General features: G+C 45.5%; 1 protein-coding gene across 1 annotated transcript in view; it reads right to left on the bottom strand.

Annotated features, from left to right (window-relative positions):
- The window catches only part of CFAP96 (cilia and flagella associated protein 96), a 321028-nt gene that overhangs the window by 165188 nt on the left and 136569 nt on the right, over positions 1-19271 (bottom strand). Inside the window, exon 6 of the mRNA XM_069631516.1 lies at positions 4685-4864. Coding sequence (XP_069487617.1) covers positions 4685-4864 — 180 coding nt within the window. The remainder of the gene's footprint in view (positions 1-4684; positions 4865-19271) is intronic.

Raw genomic sequence — 19271 nt, 5'->3', positions numbered from 1 at the left:
GGGCATATATGACGCCTTGGAGGATATCGAGGTTTGAAACGCAGGACGGCAAGCATGCCCCAAGTGTGATGAGGAGAACGCGGGCATGGTGCATATGTTCTGGTCATGCCCGATCATTGTGCGTTTCTAGAGGGGAGTGAAAGAGAAACTGGAAGAAAAAGGGGTCAAGATGGTAGTGGATACAGTGTGGGCCTGTCTGCTGGGGGGGTTCTCCAGACCACAGAAGCTCAGGCACGTGATTAAGCTGAGTGATCTGGCTTATGTGCTTGCAAAGAGGAGGATTGCCATTGGATGGAAGTCATGCCATGTGCCAAAGGTAGAGGTGTGGTGGAGAGATTTGCAAAAATGGGCGGAAGCCGAAACCATGGCATGGCAAGAAGCGAGTAGCACAGGGGGGGAGGAGGAGACAGAGTCCCTGATGGCCTGGAAATCACTGATAGCTGAACTGTTTGGGTCATTAGATGACCCGGCGGAGCCTGTAGAAGAGGAGACCGAACCACAGGATGCGGAAAATGAAGGTTTAATGCAATAGACTCGTAGAGGGGGGTGGGTTAATGGAAGTAGTGGTTAGAAGTTAAGAAAGTGTAATGAATCTGTTGGCACTGTTTGTTTGGTTTGTATTGTTTGGTTATTTTTATAATTCAATAAAATGTTTTTTTTTAAAAAGATATCCTGGACTCTAAGTACACTAGGTACAAATTATACTATCTCGTCGATTGGAAGGGATATGGACCCCAAGATAGATCCTGGGAGCCCAGTGAGAACATCCATGCACCACGTCTGATCAAGAAGTTTCATCAGAACTTCCCAACTAAACCTGGGCTGGACAGAAGGACCACCATGGGAGAGGCCTTGGGGGGGGGGGAGTGCTGTCACGACCCTCACCCCAGACCCCCACTGGCAAGCCTACTTGCCAGGTGGAATCAGGGCTCGGGTCTCCATTAAGGCCTTGAAGGCCTGGCACCCACTCCCAAGGCACCAGGCTCATACACTTTGAAGAACGTGTGTGCAGGGGACTACTTTTTTCATTTGGGGCCTACAGCCAACATGGAGGCACCCACATAGCTTGGTTCATAGGAACCAAGCTATGCAGTATAGTTTTTTGGGTGTGGTGGCCTAGGGACTACTTTACCTGGACTACTTGGTTGAGGCTATTTAAACCACACCCGAACAAGAAAGCACGCTTCACGTAAATCGCGTTACTTTGCAGACTGCAACGTGACACTCACTGTGTCCTGTGATACCCACGAGCCTCGGAGAAGCGAACCTACAAGGAGACAAAAGGGACATCATTAGCAGCATCTTACCTGCAATCTCCATCTTATTATCCACTCGCAGCTCCAGTGAACAGCTTCCTCTGGATCTGCATGCCTTCCAGACCGAAAGACCTGAAAGAGGAAAGGAAAGGACAATCAATATCAAAGAAGGCATATTTGACATTGCAAAACCACGAACTGCACAAGAAGCTTACCTGGCTGGTCGCCCACGGCCTGCATCACTCCGGAGTTCCACACACGCTGGAGAAACACTGCGACCTGCAAGGAAGGAAGAAAACAGGTTAGCAAAGGCAAAACAAGGCAGCGCTGCGCATAGCGCTTACACACCGCATTGTAGCGCACATCACGCGCCATCATTTACCGGCGAGGCCCAACTCAGCCAGTTCGCCACGCTGAAGCTCCACACACCTAAGGGGGGAAAAAAGACATTATTAAACAAAGAAAGGCATGCAAGAATAACAACGCTATACAAAACGGCTGCAATAAGACCTTCCTGAGAAACACCAAATGGGCCAGCGCCAGTGAGGTAACTTGGCCGCACACGCCCACAGAAGACAACGCGCCCCTGCCAAGAAGGCAGGACGGAGAGCACGCCTAATTCCACAAGGCAGAACATTCCCCGCAGACCACATCTGGGAAAACTGGGAAGAAGAAACCAGCAACCAACCCGGCTGAGTGGCATCCTCGTGGATACCAGGTGAGCGTAACAGAACCTCCACCTTCAGAGTCTGAGGCAAAATAAGGACACAGCCCCAAAGTTTAAGAGGTACTCTTCAGCTCCCACCATGTACTGCCTCAAGGTAGCTCATGGCTCTGGTGAGATTGCCCTGGTAGGGAAACTTTCCATTGCTGCGGACTCCCTTCTTGGCCTTGAAATGAGGCTAGGTCTGACTTTGTCAAAACTGCAATATGACAACTTTTATCATACCTGACTAGCAACTGTAATTACTCCAAATTGCCCAAAAACACTAAAAGTGGACAACCTGAAAAGATCTTCCCACTCCAACCGGAGAACGTTTTGCCAGAAATAGGAACCCTGAAAGTTGAAGAGTAGGACCTCAAAGTACCCACTAAAGCAGATACCTACTGCCTTGCAATGAAAGAGGAGATCCCCGCTCCAAGCGAGCATGGAGCCTATGTCCAATTGATGAGCTTTTAAGGTGATTTACATGCCCCAAAAGGGGAAGGATGGGACATAGGTGAAGCTTGTGCCGGGGAGTAGCAACGTTTAATTCCCCCCGATGTGGAGGATATGAAAATGTACTTCAAAAATCTTGTTTTTGCCGGGATCAATTAGGAATCCAGAATTCCCAATGCCTCACTTATAATTGAGTAAAAAAAGAAATACAGACATAAGAATGTGCATAGACTACCACAAACTCAATAGTGGTGCACTATACATTGAGTGTACATGACCCATAATTGCTTTAACAGTCTTGGACATGAGATGACGTTATTATCAAAAAGAAAAGAAAAGTCCACAAAACAAAGAAACATAGCTTACATCTGTCTTTTCATATTCTAGGAGTACAACCCAGTACCACATACTTGAGAAGACTGTGGGGGACATGAATATTTTGAAAGTGTTGGTAGACATCATTGTATTTTGCAGAACATTGAAGGAGCATAATGCCAGGCTCAAGTACAGGACTGACTGGAATCGCAAGGGATGAAAGTGTGCTTGGGAAAAGGCCAGTTTTAAATTGTTGCGTATAGAAAACCCATTAAATCCAGTGTCGAATAGCAGTTGGCCCATCTAAAAACGAAGTTTTACATAGTTGGTCAGGGCCACACACTCCCAAAAAACTGCAGTTTCCTAGGTATTTTCAACTACCACAAAATACTTGAACCGGACGTTGCAAAAACTGATTATTTCTTACCAGCCTTACCACAGGATATGCTGCTACAAGGTAGGGGTAAAGATTGTCAAATCCACTGACAAACACCTCTGTCAAGCTTGAGAGCCCTTCGGCAGATGCTTTGCCAACTGATTTGTGCAAAATAGATTTGCAAACTCAACCGTGCTTGGCTTTGAAAATCCATAGCTGTCTTACATCCTGAGCAAACTTGAATTCCTACTTTTGAAGTAGGCTATGACTGAGATGTTCCATGACTACCTTTATGAAGCAACGTTTACTGTCAAGGTGGACAACAATCCTCTGAAACCACAATTTAAAATCAGCCAAGTTGGACACAACATGACACAGATGGTTTGCAGCCCTGTTGCATATTGATGTCCAACTGCAGTATCATGCAGAAAGAACAAACATTGATGCTGACATTCTGTTCAGAACACTGCAAGCAACTGACAACCAAATCAGAAAAGACTGAACAGAATTGCCCTCACCTGGTTAAGGCAATAAGTAAAGCCTTCAACGTACACCATAAGGAGAGTCACATTCCTCTATGAGCTATGAAAAGTCTTTGCGTAACCTCAAATTACTATTGATCTGCTGCAATGACATGAGTCTGGAAGCCTGTGGGTTGCCAGGGCTGACCAGAGAATAAGTTCATAACAAACAACTGACTAATTCTTGCATGTCAGGTGTAGGAAAAGCAAAAGCCAAAGGAAAACAACCCATTGACATGCCACGTGCTACCCAGGATGATAGCCGTTTCTTAAAGGAATGGACAACCTTGACTTGGACTTCTCTTTTGTGTCAGCAAAGAAAGTGAGACAGAAGTAAAAGTGTAAAAGAAATAGTACTGACACTTTGACCTACGAGTGGTTGGGCGGGTAGGGTGCTAGAATTAATGATCACATGTGTTATGCGATTTGGGTGTGTGCGGGCAGACAGCTAAGTGGATGGAATGGACAAAAAAGTAGGGTCCTCCAGGATTGTTTTTCTTGAGTTTTGTGTTCTGGGTTTTTTGCACCCAAGAAGATTTTACACATTGTTTTACTGCTTAGAAGCTCAACGGGAGCCCACATCAAGAGAGAAAATTAAGAGGTTTGTTTCAAAATTCAAAAAGTACAATTCCAGATCTGTTAAAATGGTTGTAAAAAGTAGTGAAATAAGTATTGTAACTCAGTACCAATTAGTTCCTACTCATCTCAACCTCTGACCGGAGGAACAGCTATGTTCATCCTTCCTACAGTTTGTTTTGGGTTCGAAATAGTCTCACATTTCACTGCATATAATAAGCAATAGCAGATGACTAGGATTGGTTGATCTACATCATAAAGCAAAAATAAGTATTTTCATATATTTTGTTGGTGGAATTGAGGGCATCCAATGTTGCAGTGAGGCCTTAGGATGTGAAACTACTCTGGTTACTTAGACAGTTGTATGGGCCCATCACTGATAGCCAGGGAAAAGTTCCAAAATGTCAAGACCTGAAATGATGAAAAATATGAAGTATATTTCAAGCCTATTTGCCCCAAAGAGAGTTTGAGAAAAGCATACCTCTTTAGCAGGAGAACTTGGTTTAAAAGGTTGTATAACTTTCACTTTTCCTTCAAGCGTTTTCAGTGGTGGTAATGGCCTGTCCAATTGATAGGGATTTACATCAAAGTATTCTCTTGGGTAAAGGTTGAGCTTAAAAGGTCCACCTTTAAGCAGTTTCTTGTGATTTTCATTATCTGCCTGAAAAACAAAATCACAGTTTGCATTAGGAAACCAACACTATGTCATTCAGAAAACGTAAAATAAAAACGTGAATCAGTTAGTAATGGTCCTTATATAATGCTTTACACAGCAGAGTCAGTTACTAACCACTTGCATCACGAAAAGTAAGCAAAAACAAATGACATAAAGCTCCTTATTGGCTCTTCTTTCATTGGATTCTAAACATCTGCATCTCTATTACCTTCCATCGCCACTCCTCGCCAGAGTCCTTCCAATATGCGGCATATGCATCCCCAAGACCGGCAATCCCTTGTCCAGCAAATTTGTACAAATTTCCAGAATTGTTCCTCTCTTCCTTATCCTGGATTGGGCATGAAGCCCCACCTCTCACTATCTGCATCCTGTTTTTGTCTCAAAAGAGACAGTCCTATTGGGAGGTCCCCAGACCTGCCTGATGCCATAGATGGGGCAGCTGGATGAGCTCAGCTCAGAGTCAATCTTTTTCTGTTGCTTGCCCGCCAGGCATCAAACTTATATGCCACTTTTCGGTGTCAGACTGTTGATGTGACGGCAGAAAGAGGTGTTTGCGCATATGGTCACTGTCCAGGGCAAGCTCTTGCAAAGGTTTGGGTGGTGGCTGTGCTGTTATGGGGCGCCGTGGTTCAACCTGTCATCAGTGCTTTTGCAGGTCAGGCATAATTACAGGGCCTGCATTGTCGTGGGTCAGGCGATGCAGTGCTTCCACTGTGCCCCCAGGCTGGGGCACTGGTCCAGATGAGCCTTGCTTTTGCAAGTATGGTCGAGGTCTAGTTTGATTTCCTGTAAGACCATTTGGGGTCCACGGTTAACTGTAAAACGAGTTAAACCTTTCTAGCTTAGTGGCTTGAGCAGTGGGCGCTGAAGTAAACTGCATTCATACATACTGTTATGGTGTATTCAATCTTTCACGCAATTAGGTTGTTAATGCTCATCTTTCATGCCTCATGCCTCTAGAGGGAACTGTTTGTTTAGAAACCTTGAAAGCAGACAATGCAGGCTTCTCCATTTTTCTTTAACAGTTCTTTGTTTTTCAAATATCTTAATATTTGAATTGGCTCCCAAATGGGGGCAGAGGGGTGGGTTTGACTAGCATGCATGAGTGTCTGAGCAGGCAGTTAGGTTGATCGTACAATCGGCTGAAACGTTTGGTAAAGGTGTGTGTTCCAAGGAAGTTGTTGCCTGCGCTGCGGCTCCCTGATTGCCCAGGCCTCACTAACTCCAGACGCCATCTGCCTCACACCACCCATCTTCTCCAGCCACAATGTCCACCCTTACATGACAACCCGCCGAAATCAGTATCACCCACAATGCTCCAAGCAATGGGAAACGTAAAAGTGTTTCTGCTTGAAGCGCCCTTTTTCAGTCTCATGGCAGCCATTTTGCTTGTAGTTTGTTCGTTTTATAGAAGAAATGGCGTCTGCTCGCAATGTAAGATGTTGTTTTTTGCCAACAAAACAATTAGCATTTTGGATGTTAAACCAGGGTGCTAATGGCAATAATCCTTAGTGATGCAGCTCATACTGGGTTGTAATGGCCCATAGCCCTTGTTGAAGATCCAAACAATTTAGACTGCAGGTTGTTACCACTCAGTACTGTGCACTGCACCATGGATGATTGCGTAAATATTGCTCATATATTGCCCATGTACCCCCCAGCTGTATTTACCGTCCCTTTTGGAATGATGTTGTCTTATCCCGTAATTAGAACAATAGACTTTGTAGTCTATTATCGTGGGTTGAAGCCCGCAGTCACCCTCCAAACCTGTAAAGGTGAACCCTGGTGATTTCTGCTTAAACCCCAAACAGCACGAAACGTTAAGCGTACAGGTTTGTCATTTCATCATAGAGGTAAGAACAGTCATATGGTGAGGATAACTCACACGTTCAACTTAACACCAGCCTATGCTTGACCGGTTAAACATTTCGGCAGAGGGCGCTGTGCATCGATCCAGTCGACTCAATGTCTTTCGAGGGCCTCTGTCTCGAGGATGATGTAATTAAAGGTATATATAGCATGCACAGCGCCTGTTGGCTTTAGTTCTGTTTTTTTGTGTCATTCTTACAGTAGTATTAAATAACAGCATAATAATAATAGTAGCATAATAAATACCCACATTAAAGCGGATTACACCATACTAGACTCTGAAGGACCGTAAGCTGCAATAACATGGAAATTCTACTGTGGGGTAGGCTGGGAGGGGCAATGGGGAATACGTGGGACAAACATCCAGTTGAAAGAACATTACCAGTGGTAAGTAACTTGTTCTTCGAATGGATTGTGTCCTCCCATGCATCCCTCATCTTTTGATAGACTCCCAAAGCAGTGTTGGTTTTGGAGGCGGGAGTAAGAATTTTGTCATCAAGAGTTATTGTGAGCCGAATGAAGGACTGCTTTCCCAAAGCTTCCATCCTGACTTAAGGTAGAATCAAGGCAGTAATGCTTTATAAAAGTGTGAATGGTAGACCAAGTGGCTGCCTCACAAATATTTTTTATTGGAACAACCTATTTGCAAAGCAGAATAAGTAGCCATGCCCCTAGTGAAATTGGCTCTCAAGCATTCTGGAGGATGTTTAGCAGCCTATAGCATTCAGTAATAGCTAAAATAATCCATCTGGACAAGGTTTGTTTAGTTACAGACTGTCCCAGCCTATGACCAGTGTATCCTATAAACAGTTGTCCATCCAGACGAAACTTTGAAATCCTTTAAATGTAGAAACTCAGAGCCTTCCATGGGTCAAGTCTGTGTAGTCTCTCCTCTTCCTTGCCAGGGTGAGGTGAAGGGTAAAAAGTAGGTAATACTATCTTTTGTCCCAAATGAAAATCTGATATGACCTTAGGTAGGAATGAAGGTTTGACCCTAAGGAAGACCTTGTCCTTATGAAAGACCATAAAAGGTGGTTTAGAAGATAGTGCCTGCAACTCACTCACCCTACGGGCTGATGTTAGCACTACTTACAAGATTGTTTTGAATGTTAGTAGTCTTAAGGGACATGAATGGAGCGGTTCAAATGGTGCACACATGAGAAACTTTAAAACAAGATTAGGGTCACAAACCGGAACCTGAAAAGGAGATGGAGGGAAAACATTAGTGAGTCCCTTTAGAAATTGTATCACAGACGAGCGCTCGAAGATGGAAAGCGCAGCTAAATAACCTTTAATGGTTCCAACCTGGAGCCCCAGATTGGTCAAATGCAGCAGAAAAGATAACACCTCTGGTGTTTTGCATAGAAAAGGATCCAGATTCTTATCCCTGCACCAGCTACAGAATGTATTCCAACGGCAGTGGTACAAAGACTTAATAGCTGGCCTTCTGGCCGATAGCAAAATCTCCATTAAGTCATCTTGGAGGTCCCAATTCTTGTACCTCAGCCTCGCAGAAACCATGTGTGAAGGCTCAGTGTCTTCACCTCTGGATGGAGAACCCAACCCTCCTCTCGCGAGAGAAGGTCCTCTCTTTTTGGAATACGTATTGGAGGGCAGATGGACATGTCCAGAAGGTCCGGGTACCACGTCCTACTGGCCCAATCCGGGGCAATTAGGATCATGGATTTCCCGAACGTTCTCAACCTCCTGATCACATGAGGAATGACGGGGACTGGAGGAAAAATGTACAGGAGTGGAATCTCCGAGTCCACAACAAACACGTCCCTAGAGCTCCTCTTGGGGGAAATTCCCTCGAGCAGTGCAGTTCGCACTTCTGGTTGACGCTGGTCAGGAACAGATCCACTTGAGGGCTTCCCCAAAGGGGGAAGATCTCTTGAAGGACTTCCTGAGCTAACTCCCACTCGTGGGAGACTGTGCCCTGCTTGCTCAGAGTGTCCGCAGCCGTGTTCTCCTCACCGGCTAGGTGAACTGCCGATAAAGAGATTCCTTCTTGTATTGCCCAGAACCAGAGCTGCATTGCCTCTCTGCACAGTGGTAGTGACCCCCACACTTCCTCTCTTGTTAAGGTAGTACATGGCCACAGTGTTGTCTGTCATTATCAGGACATTCTTTCCCGGAATAGAGTGCAGAAAAGCCTTCAGCCCAAGTCTGATTGCTCTCAGCTCCAAAAGATTGATGTATAGTTTGGGCTCTGATGGAGCACAATGACCACTGATTGTCAGATCGTTTGCGTGGGCTCCACACCCCGTGAGGCATCTATCACTACCGTTATCTCCGGCCATGGTTTCCAAAAGGGTTCTCCCTTCAGAATGTTGTCCTCGCAGGCCCACCACAGGAGATCCTGTGCGACCCTGTTTGGAACCTGACGCAGGTCTGGCATGTTGCACAAGAATTGAGACCATTGTGTACTGAGAGCCCATTGAAGGGATGTCATTCTCGGACGAGCCTCTGGCACCCAGAAAACGCAGGAAGCCATGAGGACGAGCAACCTCAAGAAGCCAAAGGCCTGGAGACGCTGGGCACTCTGAAATTTGGTGGCCATCTGCAGAATGTCTTGAGCCCTCACCTCGGGTGGGGAGGTCCTTCCCAAGCAAGTGTCTAATACAGCTCAGATAAATTGGAGCTTTTCTGATGGTATCATATGGGACTTCTTGTAATTGAGGGAGAAGGCCAGTCTGTGGAGAAAGTGGCAGGTTATGCTGAGATGATCCAGGGCTTGTTCGATAGAATGCAGCCTGATCAGCCAATTGTCCAGGTAAGGGTAGACGTGAATACCCCCTCTCCTGAGATACGCTGCCACCACCGCCATCGGTTTGGTGATTACCCTTGGGGCGGAGGTCAGCCGGAACGGCAGAACTCAAAACTGATATTGAGAACTGGCAACGGTGAACCTCAGGTACTTTCTGTGCTTGGGATGGATTGGCACATGAAAATAAGCATCCTGAAGGTCAAATGACACCATCCAATCCTGGAGCTGGAGGGCCTCAAGGATCTGAGAAAGTGGGACCATCTTGAACTTGTTCTTCCTGAGGAATTTGTTAAAGTATCACAAGTCCAAGATGGGTCTCAGTCCTCCGTCCTTCTTGGGGATTAGGAAATATGGAGAATTCCATCCTTTGTTCCTCTCCGTTACAGGTACTGGTTCTCTAGCAGGGTCAAGATTTCCTGCACAAAGAATAGATCTGGACCTTTAACGAATGGCTCCCTGGTGGATGATTCTGAGGTCTCTGAATGAAGGGGAGACAGTAACCTTGAGCTATGGTTTCTAGTGTCCAAGCATCTGAAGTAATACCCCACCATTCTTTCAGATGCTGAGACAGTTTGCCTCCCACCGGGGTGTTGTGAGTCAAGACCTCAGAGAGGTTTTGAGGTGGCTGAAGCAGTGGCTGATGGTAAAGATGCTGCTGCTTGGGTGGGCTTTGCACCTCTCCCTCGTCCACCACAAGAGAATCTTCTTTGGCCTATTTGACCAGCCATTCCTCTCTCTCTTCCAACTGAGCAATAGTAGCGAAAGGATCTACCCCTCCAAGACAGTCCACTGGGTTGAAAGGGCTGAGGCTGCCTAATCCAGACTTCAACCATGCAAACCTGCGTATCGCACTGCTTGCCGCCATGGCTCTGCTGATGCAAAAGAGACTCACACATGGCTTCCTTGCCATCTTTTACAATGGCCAAGAAGCTTTCTCTTTCTTCCCCTTTAGGAAATGTTCAGCCACCATGGATGCACATTCCCATAAGGTGTAGGTGAATTTCGCAAGGGCACATGTAGATTTGGCTGATTTGAGAGCCATGCTCCCAGCAGAAAATACTTTCCTTGACCAGGCGTCTATACTCTTATCGTCCCGATCCGGTTGGATGGTCTGATAGGCAGCCTGCTTGGAGGTAGCCGTTGCTGCTTGCATCACTAGACTTTCTGGGGTAGGATGTTTAGACAATTAGCTGGGGTCACTACTTCACAGCCTATATTATTTGGTCAAATTTGTATTTAGTGCCAGACTTGATTCAGGTGATTCCAAATTAGCACTTACTCTCTTTTGCAGAGCGACAGGAAAAGGTAGGATTGGATCCCGTTGAGGACCTTTGTCCAGGATATCCGTGAGGTCATCCTGTTCGAACAGAAGGGCAGGCCTGCTCCATCCCTTAAAATCAGTTACCCTGGTCATTAACTGTCTGTAAGATGCATATGCGTGATCATCTGGTTCTGGCTTACCTAAATCCAACTCTGGTAAAGTGTCCACTCCACTGGCAGTTTGTAAATTTTCATGCAGGTCCTACAACCTAGATTCTTCTGATATAAAGCTATCAGGGACATTAGGAGTGCCATACCAGATCATCGTCTCCACTACCAGGCCAACCAGATCACCGTACACCAACATGCTCTCGGTGCCACTAGTAAAAAGAGTAAAAGCGGGCGGATCCAGCTTCCCCTATCTCACGCCCATTCACTGGAATGCCCTATCTCCCACTATCCGAGGGGAGGCCTCCCTCACCATCTTCCGCAAAACTCTGAAAACTACCCTCTTCACATAAGACCCGACACACCAGCACGAATACTTACCATACATGTTGTAATATACGTCCCAATGCAATATCTGTAACAACAGTACGATATCTTGTAGTATTCATAATGTGTTAACAATCGCTTTCATGCCTGTACCATGTAACTAAGTTATTGCAAGTAACAGCGCCTCAATGCCCCTGGGCTTCTTGCGCGCTATACAAATATTAATAAATAAATAAATAAATAAATATTGCATTCCAAAGGGTGGATCATTGACATCAGAAGGTTCAGTGTCCTCATGAATGGGTGTGAGTGACTTAAAGAAATCCTTCCTAGGCAAAGGTGTGAAGGTTTTCTGAATTACTGACAAAGGTGTTGATGGCTTCAATAGTTTCGAGCAAGATGCTGATGGAGTATTTGATGTCTGCGATGAAGACGCCGTGGGTGTCAATGGCTCTAATGGTGTCGATGGCACTGATGGCGTCAACGGCGCTGCTGGCATGGATGGCGTTGATGACTTCGACGTCGACTTGTCCATGAACTTAGTCTGTGATGAACTTCGATGGTTCGAAGGATTCTTCAATGATTTCTCATTGTGATGAGGCCTCGACGGCTCTAGATGAGAAGCAGGCCTTTGTCCCAGGCTCCAATGCGCACAGGATTTGGCTCAAGCACTTTCCTTACCGGCTTCAGAAGGGGCAGTAGTAGCATGGCCTACTTCCTTCAAGGGTTTCTGTCTCTCGAATATCTTTAGCATTTCCTGCCTGAATGATTCCCATTCCGCTGGAATAGAGGCCTTAGTGGGACAAGATATAATCCTCTCATGAGACGAGTCTGACAAGGAAGATGAAGTAGGCGATTTATGATGACTTTTCTTCGACTTCCTCGATGACGATGAGCAGTGGTGAGAGCCACTTTGTGACTTGTACCTTTTAGACTCCTTCCGTCGAGGAGAATCATCATTCGCTTTGTTGGAAGAATGTTTTTTCGATGGGGTAGTTGAAGGGGATTATTTGGGTTGTCTACCTACCGCCAATTTCCCTTTTACGCCCCTTTAGAGCTTTTCCGGTCATCAACTGACACTTCTGACAGGCCGAGGTCTTGTGCTCCACACCGAGACAGCACAAGCACACTCAATGTGGGTCCGTCAGCATCATTTTGGCATCACAGTCTTGGTATTTTTAAACCGGGTCTTCGGTTCGGTCTTCGAGCCAAAGACGAAGACATTGTAGACAATTTTCAAAGAAAATTATGAATCGCGACGTAGCTCACAAAGCAAAAGCTTACTCAGAAAAACAGAACTGAAGCCAACGGGCGCTGCGCATGCTATATATACCTTCAATGACATCATCCTCGCGACAGAGGCCCTCGAGGGACATCGAGTCGACCGTCTCGATGCACAGCGCCTTCTGCCGAAAATGTTTTCCGAAGCAGCTGAAGGTGGATATTGCAGATATCAAAAGATGAGAAATACGTGGGATTACACAATCTATTCGAAGGAGTAGGTACCCGTGTTAAAGTTATTAGTTCTCGGAGTAGCATTCTGCTTCAGCAGTTCTGGACAACTTTTCTTTTTTTTTTTTATTGAACAACATATTTCCTTTAATAATTTGTCCAGGGATATCCTCAGACTCACCACTCACTTGTGATCATCTCTTCGGTGTTGTTCCTTTTAGCAAATGAAAGTCAGGCCCATCTGTAAAGACTGGAGGGGGGGGGGTCTGTACTTCCGCTCTCTATATGGTAGAGGAGAGGCACAGAGGACCCCAGCCAGGATTCTCTATTGTTGGTAGCAATGAACGAGCAATCAGGACCTAGCTTCTCAGAAGGTGATGCAGGCTGGTTCTTAAGTACAGTGTAGTCCCCAAGCCCCCACAAAGGAATGTCCCCACACTGTATTAGTTAAAACACAGTTTTTATATAATTAAGTTCAAGGTTATGTACACTATCACAGTAACTCACTTTGTGCTCAGAAAATCTACAATGGCAAATATACACAGTTCTAAAGTGGTACCACAATTATTATCAGATCTCATTAAAGTGCATCAACTATACTCTGGTTAAATGTCACACAGATCACTTACTAAAGGCAACCAACAATAGACATAGGAGGAAAGAAGTTGGTTAGAACAATTGGCAGAATACTGGCCCCTACCACTAGACACACATCTGGGTGGTGATCACCCTACCTGGGCAACCTGTAAAGTAAAGACATATCACAAGCCCAGTCCATATATTGTTCTAGAAGTCTTATTTCTTTCTACAATAGTTCTACAACCCCAATGTACATGGAATAGCAGAGTTTGTCGTCGGGTTGTCAACGGATCCTTTTTGATCGGCTCCCTTTAAGGCAAGAGCCACGGATCGTCGAGATCCCATGAGGAAAAGGGTTGAACGATGACAGTGAGGTGGCAGCTTCGTTCCTAGCGGTGCTCGTCGATGGAGCGCTGGCGTCCTGCAAGGAAGAGGAGTGCGGGGCACCTTGGTGACGATAGTTCAGGACCGCAAAGAGTTTGAAGAACTGTGGCCCAGCAAAGGCATCGAGTCGTCGGCGTCTCTGTGGTCTTTAGTTGGTGAGAAACCCACCGGCGGATGCTCCTCGGCGGCCTCGACTTTCTCCGCCCGGACAAAGTGGTCGACGGTGCAGGCGAGAGCGTCCTTGGATCAAATGTTACTTAGGCAAAGGGAGCACGGCGGCTCCGGTTGGCGACCACGGTTAGCGACGGTGATGGACAACAGTGTCTGGGCGCTTCTCCTTGTTATTTCCGCGGCGGTCCCTGTCTCCGGTCGGCAGCTTGTCATAGGTCTGTCTACCAGGGAGCGCTGGCAAAGATTAGCAGTGCACAATGGTCCCTCGTAGCTTGGGAAGAGGGCGCCTAACCAGTTCCTCTCTGGGTCAGTCCTTGGAGAGACAGCAGATTTCAGATTGGTGAAGTAGAGCAGCAGCAAGACTTCTCTTCCAGCAGGGCTTCAAGGTTAAGCTTAAGTTTCAACTCCAGTTTCTCTTCAGCTTCTGAACACGAATTCTAGCAGTGAGAGGCCCCCAGATATAATAGTTGATCTCTCATTCATTCTGCTGGGTCACACTCAGGCAACCAATCGGTCAGAAGGGCATTCATGCAGGCAAGCAGCCAATCAGGTGCAAAGTGCATTCAGGCCATTCACTTCTCTCCAGACACTCACAACAAGTTATGTGTATTGGGACAAGTACCCAGCCATTCAACACTCCACACTGCACACTGCATTCATGCCAGTTTCGGGCAGGGCTGTCTCAGTCATTTTGTCAAACACCAGAAACCAGATATCCACAACAAGAAGTGCATATTGGTCACACACTCCATTCACCCAAGTCCCACCCAAAGAGTGTACCCACAACATACAGTCACTGGGAAGAATCCAACCAATCTGGCCTGGACTTCACAACAACACTATATATGAAACTTCCACCCAACAGCCAGTCAGGGGGAAGGGACAGAGTCAGGGCTTCCCGGGACTTTGGGAAAACAAGGTAACAGGCCATAGAAAGCAAGAGGTCACAGGGGCCATCTTGTTTCCTATCAGGAATCAACTGATTCCAATGGCAGGGCCTGGGTATCCCAAAATGGAGGATACTCAGAGCACCTGTCAAATCCAGCATGGAGCTGCCACCAGTCCATACCCTGCTCTGTGGGCCACACACAGGTGCCCAAAAACATACACTAGGGGCACAGGGTTGTACCCCCACCCATGGGTGCCATAAGGGTATCCGATGGGTCTACACACCAAACCAAAAAAGAGAGCTGCACCGCCAGGAGTTCCACATGAACTCCTGTGCGCAAAACACGACAGAACACACGATAAAAAGCAGTAAAGGACAAGGATACAGAGGCCCTGTCCCTCCGATGAATTTCCAGCATCACACCATCTATCACACATGGTAGGGCATGTGACAAACATCAGGGGTGTTGGTTCTGTCCCAGGAAGTTTTAAACTTGAGGCATTGTATTATGTCTTCAAGATGAAATCAACTAAAGAACCAGGATAAGGTGGCTTTAAAATGGGCCTCACTTTACGTTGGGTTTTTGTCCCCAGACAGGGATTAGATAGAAGGATTGCAGAGCCATAAATTGTTCATCTTTTCCTAAGAAACGCACTAGTTCTTATTCCTTATACTATGTATCCACATCCTTCGCTATATCCATAGAGCAGTGAAATGCTGCAACAACAAAATACAGGTGAGCGGTCTTTTTAGTATGTGTGAGACCTGGGGTTGTGATTCAGTTTGGATGGTCTTCAAAGTCTATGTTAATGATTCCAGAGTTCACCATTGTGAGGCCTGATTTGCAGCGCATGGGCTGGCTATATCACGTGTAACGTTTTTAAAGCAATGATGGCAAATGCAAATTTAGAAAACATATATTTTGTAATTATTTTTTGTGAACACAATGTTTAATGGAATAGGCAGACTTGCATCTGCACCGGTTTCTTCAATCGTAGTCACGGGGTCAGTCTTTCTGAACCTCTCTGATTTCATAACTTGTGAATCTACGCCAATGCACATGTTCCTATCCTTCATTGGGCATTTCTTCAAGTGTCAATAGCCCTGTCTTTGGTATCAGTGAGGTATAAGCCAAGAATCAGTGAGGCATCTTGCCTTGGTTTGTTGAAGTGCTTGGACCAGAACTCCCATAATACAATCCTTCTTTGACCTGACCATCTTCATCAGAACTCTTTTAATGAGTTGCCAGAGTATAATATTCTCAGCCTTCCATAAAGTACTCTTCTCTTGTTCACTTATCTTTATCAAGGCCCCGGTGCTATGTCTTCAGATTAGTTGTACCACTACTCACAAAAAAGAAAGATTTCTTTGGTGCGCCTGAATGGCTCAGCCTCTCTTATGCTGGTTTGTTCAAGCAATGTTTTTTTGGTTCTCTTGACATGTTCACTGTTTCTGCACAATTCTTCTCTAGTTCACTTCGGTTTGTCAGCACCACTGTGCTGGTTCTTTGGAGGCATGGAGACATTGAATCACAGCTTGTCTACCAGAAGGCAACTCTTCTCTGACTCCCTTGACCCAGCGTCAATAATCTAGGCCATTGAAGTGTTTGAACCACGACACCTGCAAAGCAATTCTTATCTGGTTCACTTGAGTTTCTCATCATCACTGCTCTAGTCATGTGGATTGATTGAACAACAATTCCAAACAGGCTATTCTTTCCTGGTTCCTTTAACTCTCTCAATACCTAATTGTTTGGTCTTTAGAGTGTTTGAACCACAAATCCCAGAAGACAATTCTTGGGTTCACTTGCGTTTATCAGCACCACCTAGTTCTCAGGAGTAACTGAACCACAACTCCAACTAGGCAATTCTTCCCTGGTTCCTTTCACTCTCTCAATACCTATGTGTCTAGCCTTTGGAGTGGTTGAACTGCAAATCCCACAAGATAATTCTTGGGTTCACATGTACTCATCAATACCACCTAGTTCTCAGGAGTGACTGAACCCAACTCCCATAATGAATTTCTCCTTCAGGATCTCTATTCTCTTCTGGCCTTGAGTTCTACCTACTCACCTTCTAACCCAACTAACTGTGTATCTCTGACCTCTCTCGCTGTCTTTCCATAGTGGTCTATTCAGGGTTTTCACCACTGCACATCTCTTTCATATCTCAGGTGTTTGGGACTATCTTATTCTTCTCAATGTTGGCTCTCTGCACTCGTCTTTTAGGTGAGTTGAGGCCTGCCTCACCACTGTTCTGCGATCAGATGTCTTTTCTAAATTTGTTTGTGGAATGGACATCCTCATCAGACTGGTGTCTGAATGACATCTCTGAAGCTTCTCGATTTGCACTTGAGTGATGTGGGAACCTCCTGTCATGTGTTTCTGACACCTTCCAGCAGGGACCTTCATGTCGTCCCTTCTTTCTCCTGGGGATCTCCTCAACTACCTTCTGGTCATCTTTGAAGCTATCGTCTATTTCTTTCACCTGCTGCTTCACACAAGTAGTCTCCTACTGACTAAAGCGAAAAACAGAGTCCTCTTCTTCTGCTTTCTATGAGGTGATCAGGGCAACTTGATCAGACTAGTATGTTATGTATATGGTGCTACTGTTTTTGGAGTTTGTGGTAATAAACCGTACAGGCATAGAGGCGAAGTGGCCAGTCCCCCTTTTTTCCTGTGTCCTGTGATTACATTGTCTCCAGATTGACCCAATTAAGGTTCAGATGGAGCATGGTGTTGGCTCCAAGTACCTTTATTAGGTTGAATAGGCTGTTGGACCCGTATCCTCCAGATGCAACGGATCCACCTTGAAGAGGATGTCTTTTATTGCAGACAAGTAATGTTTACTTCAAGCAAGTCTTGCTAGGTCAATCAATAGGACACAGACTGTTCTCAGGATTATGAGCTAATTTCCAAATTGCCACAGTAATTTGGTTCTTACTGCCGAAGTGAAACCTCTTCCTCTCATGTGTGGTAATGAACTGTGATCGGTCTCTTTTCAAGTGGCCCTTTTTTGTATGGTCACTCATATGTTTTTGTATTCCAGGAATGGTATCAACCTTGATATTAGCACTATTTGGCTTAACAAAGAATTATCATCTGAAAGAATACTTACCAACTGTAACTTTCTTTCGATTGGATGTTCCTCCCACGTATTCCTCATCTTAGATTTATCCTTACCTTAGGTTTCGCCTCGGAATGTTTTTTCTCTGTCCAGCAGAGGGCGCTCCACTCGAGACCGCGGCGTCGATGTCCCTCGGCGGCATCCATCGACCACTGACGTCATCCTCCGTATAAGAGCCTCGAGCGCGCCCGTTGGCTTCAGTTCTGTTTTTTCGTATATTATAGTCCATGGATTTTGATAGTCAATGACATGCCTCTTTTGACCCAAGCCCTAAAAGAGTTTAGAGTGTAATTCACGTAAACTGTACTGTGGGGTTAGGATGGGAGGGTCGGTGAGGAATACGTGGGAGGAACATCCAATCAAAAGAACGTTACAGTTGGTAAGTAACTTGTTCTTCGAATGGATTGTGTCCTCCCATGTATTCCTCATCTTAGATAGACTCCCAAAGCAGTTTTGTATTGGAGGTGGGAGTACAGTATCTTTTTTAATCGTGTACAGAATGGAGTATAGATTTCGCAAACAGACCTCCTTGAGAAGAAGTCGAGTCCAATGCACAATGTTTTATAAAAGTGTGCATGGATGACCATGTGGCTGCTGCACAAATATCTTGTACAGGGACACCCATTTTTAGTGCTGTAGAAGTTGCCATGCCCCTGGTCGAATGAGCTCTCAATCCATCAGGTGGTTCTTTTCCCGCCAATCTGTAACATTCTGTTATGGCTAAAATTATCCATCTGGATAATGTTTGTTTAGTTACCGGAAGGCCCAGTTTACTTCCAGTGTATCCCACGAAAAGTTGGTCACACTGACACATTTTTGCCAATCTTGAGATGTAAAAACTAAGAGCTCTCCTGGGATCTAGTCTATGAAGTCGCTCCTCTTCCTTGCTTGCATGAGGAGGAGGGTAAAACGTAGGTAAAGTTATTTTCTGTGACAGATGAAAATCCGAAACAATTTTTGGCAAAAAAGAAGGTTTAACCCTAAGAACTACTTTGTCCTTATAAAAGATGGTGTGAGGAGGACCGCTCGAAAGCGCCTGCTTCTCACTTACCCTGCGGGCTGATGTCAATGCTACAAGGAGTATTGTTTTCAACATAAGGAGCCTTAGTGGACAAGAATGTAAAGGCTCAAATGGAACACATGTGAGAAATTTTAGAACCAAGTTTAGATCCCACACTGGAACCTGGAAAGGTATTGGGGGAAAAACATTATTTAAACCGTTTAGGAATTGAATTATCAAGGGTATTTTAAAGTAAGATTCTTCTTTAGAAGAGCGCTTAAAGATGGATAGCGCTGCTAAGTATCCCTTTATCGTCCCAACCTGGAGCCCCAGATTGGCTAAATGTAACAGAAAAGATAAAATTGTGGGGATATTACATTGAAATGGGTCCACATTGT

The sequence above is a fragment of the Ambystoma mexicanum genome, chromosome 6q (genome assembly GCF_040938575.1).
Source record: "Ambystoma mexicanum isolate Mex_15411 chromosome 6q, UKY_AmexF1_1, whole genome shotgun sequence".
Classification (NCBI taxonomy): domain Eukaryota; kingdom Metazoa; phylum Chordata; class Amphibia; order Caudata; family Ambystomatidae; genus Ambystoma; species Ambystoma mexicanum.
The sequence above is the reverse complement of the archived record's forward strand: the minus strand, read 5'-3'. Positions and strand labels throughout refer to the sequence as shown.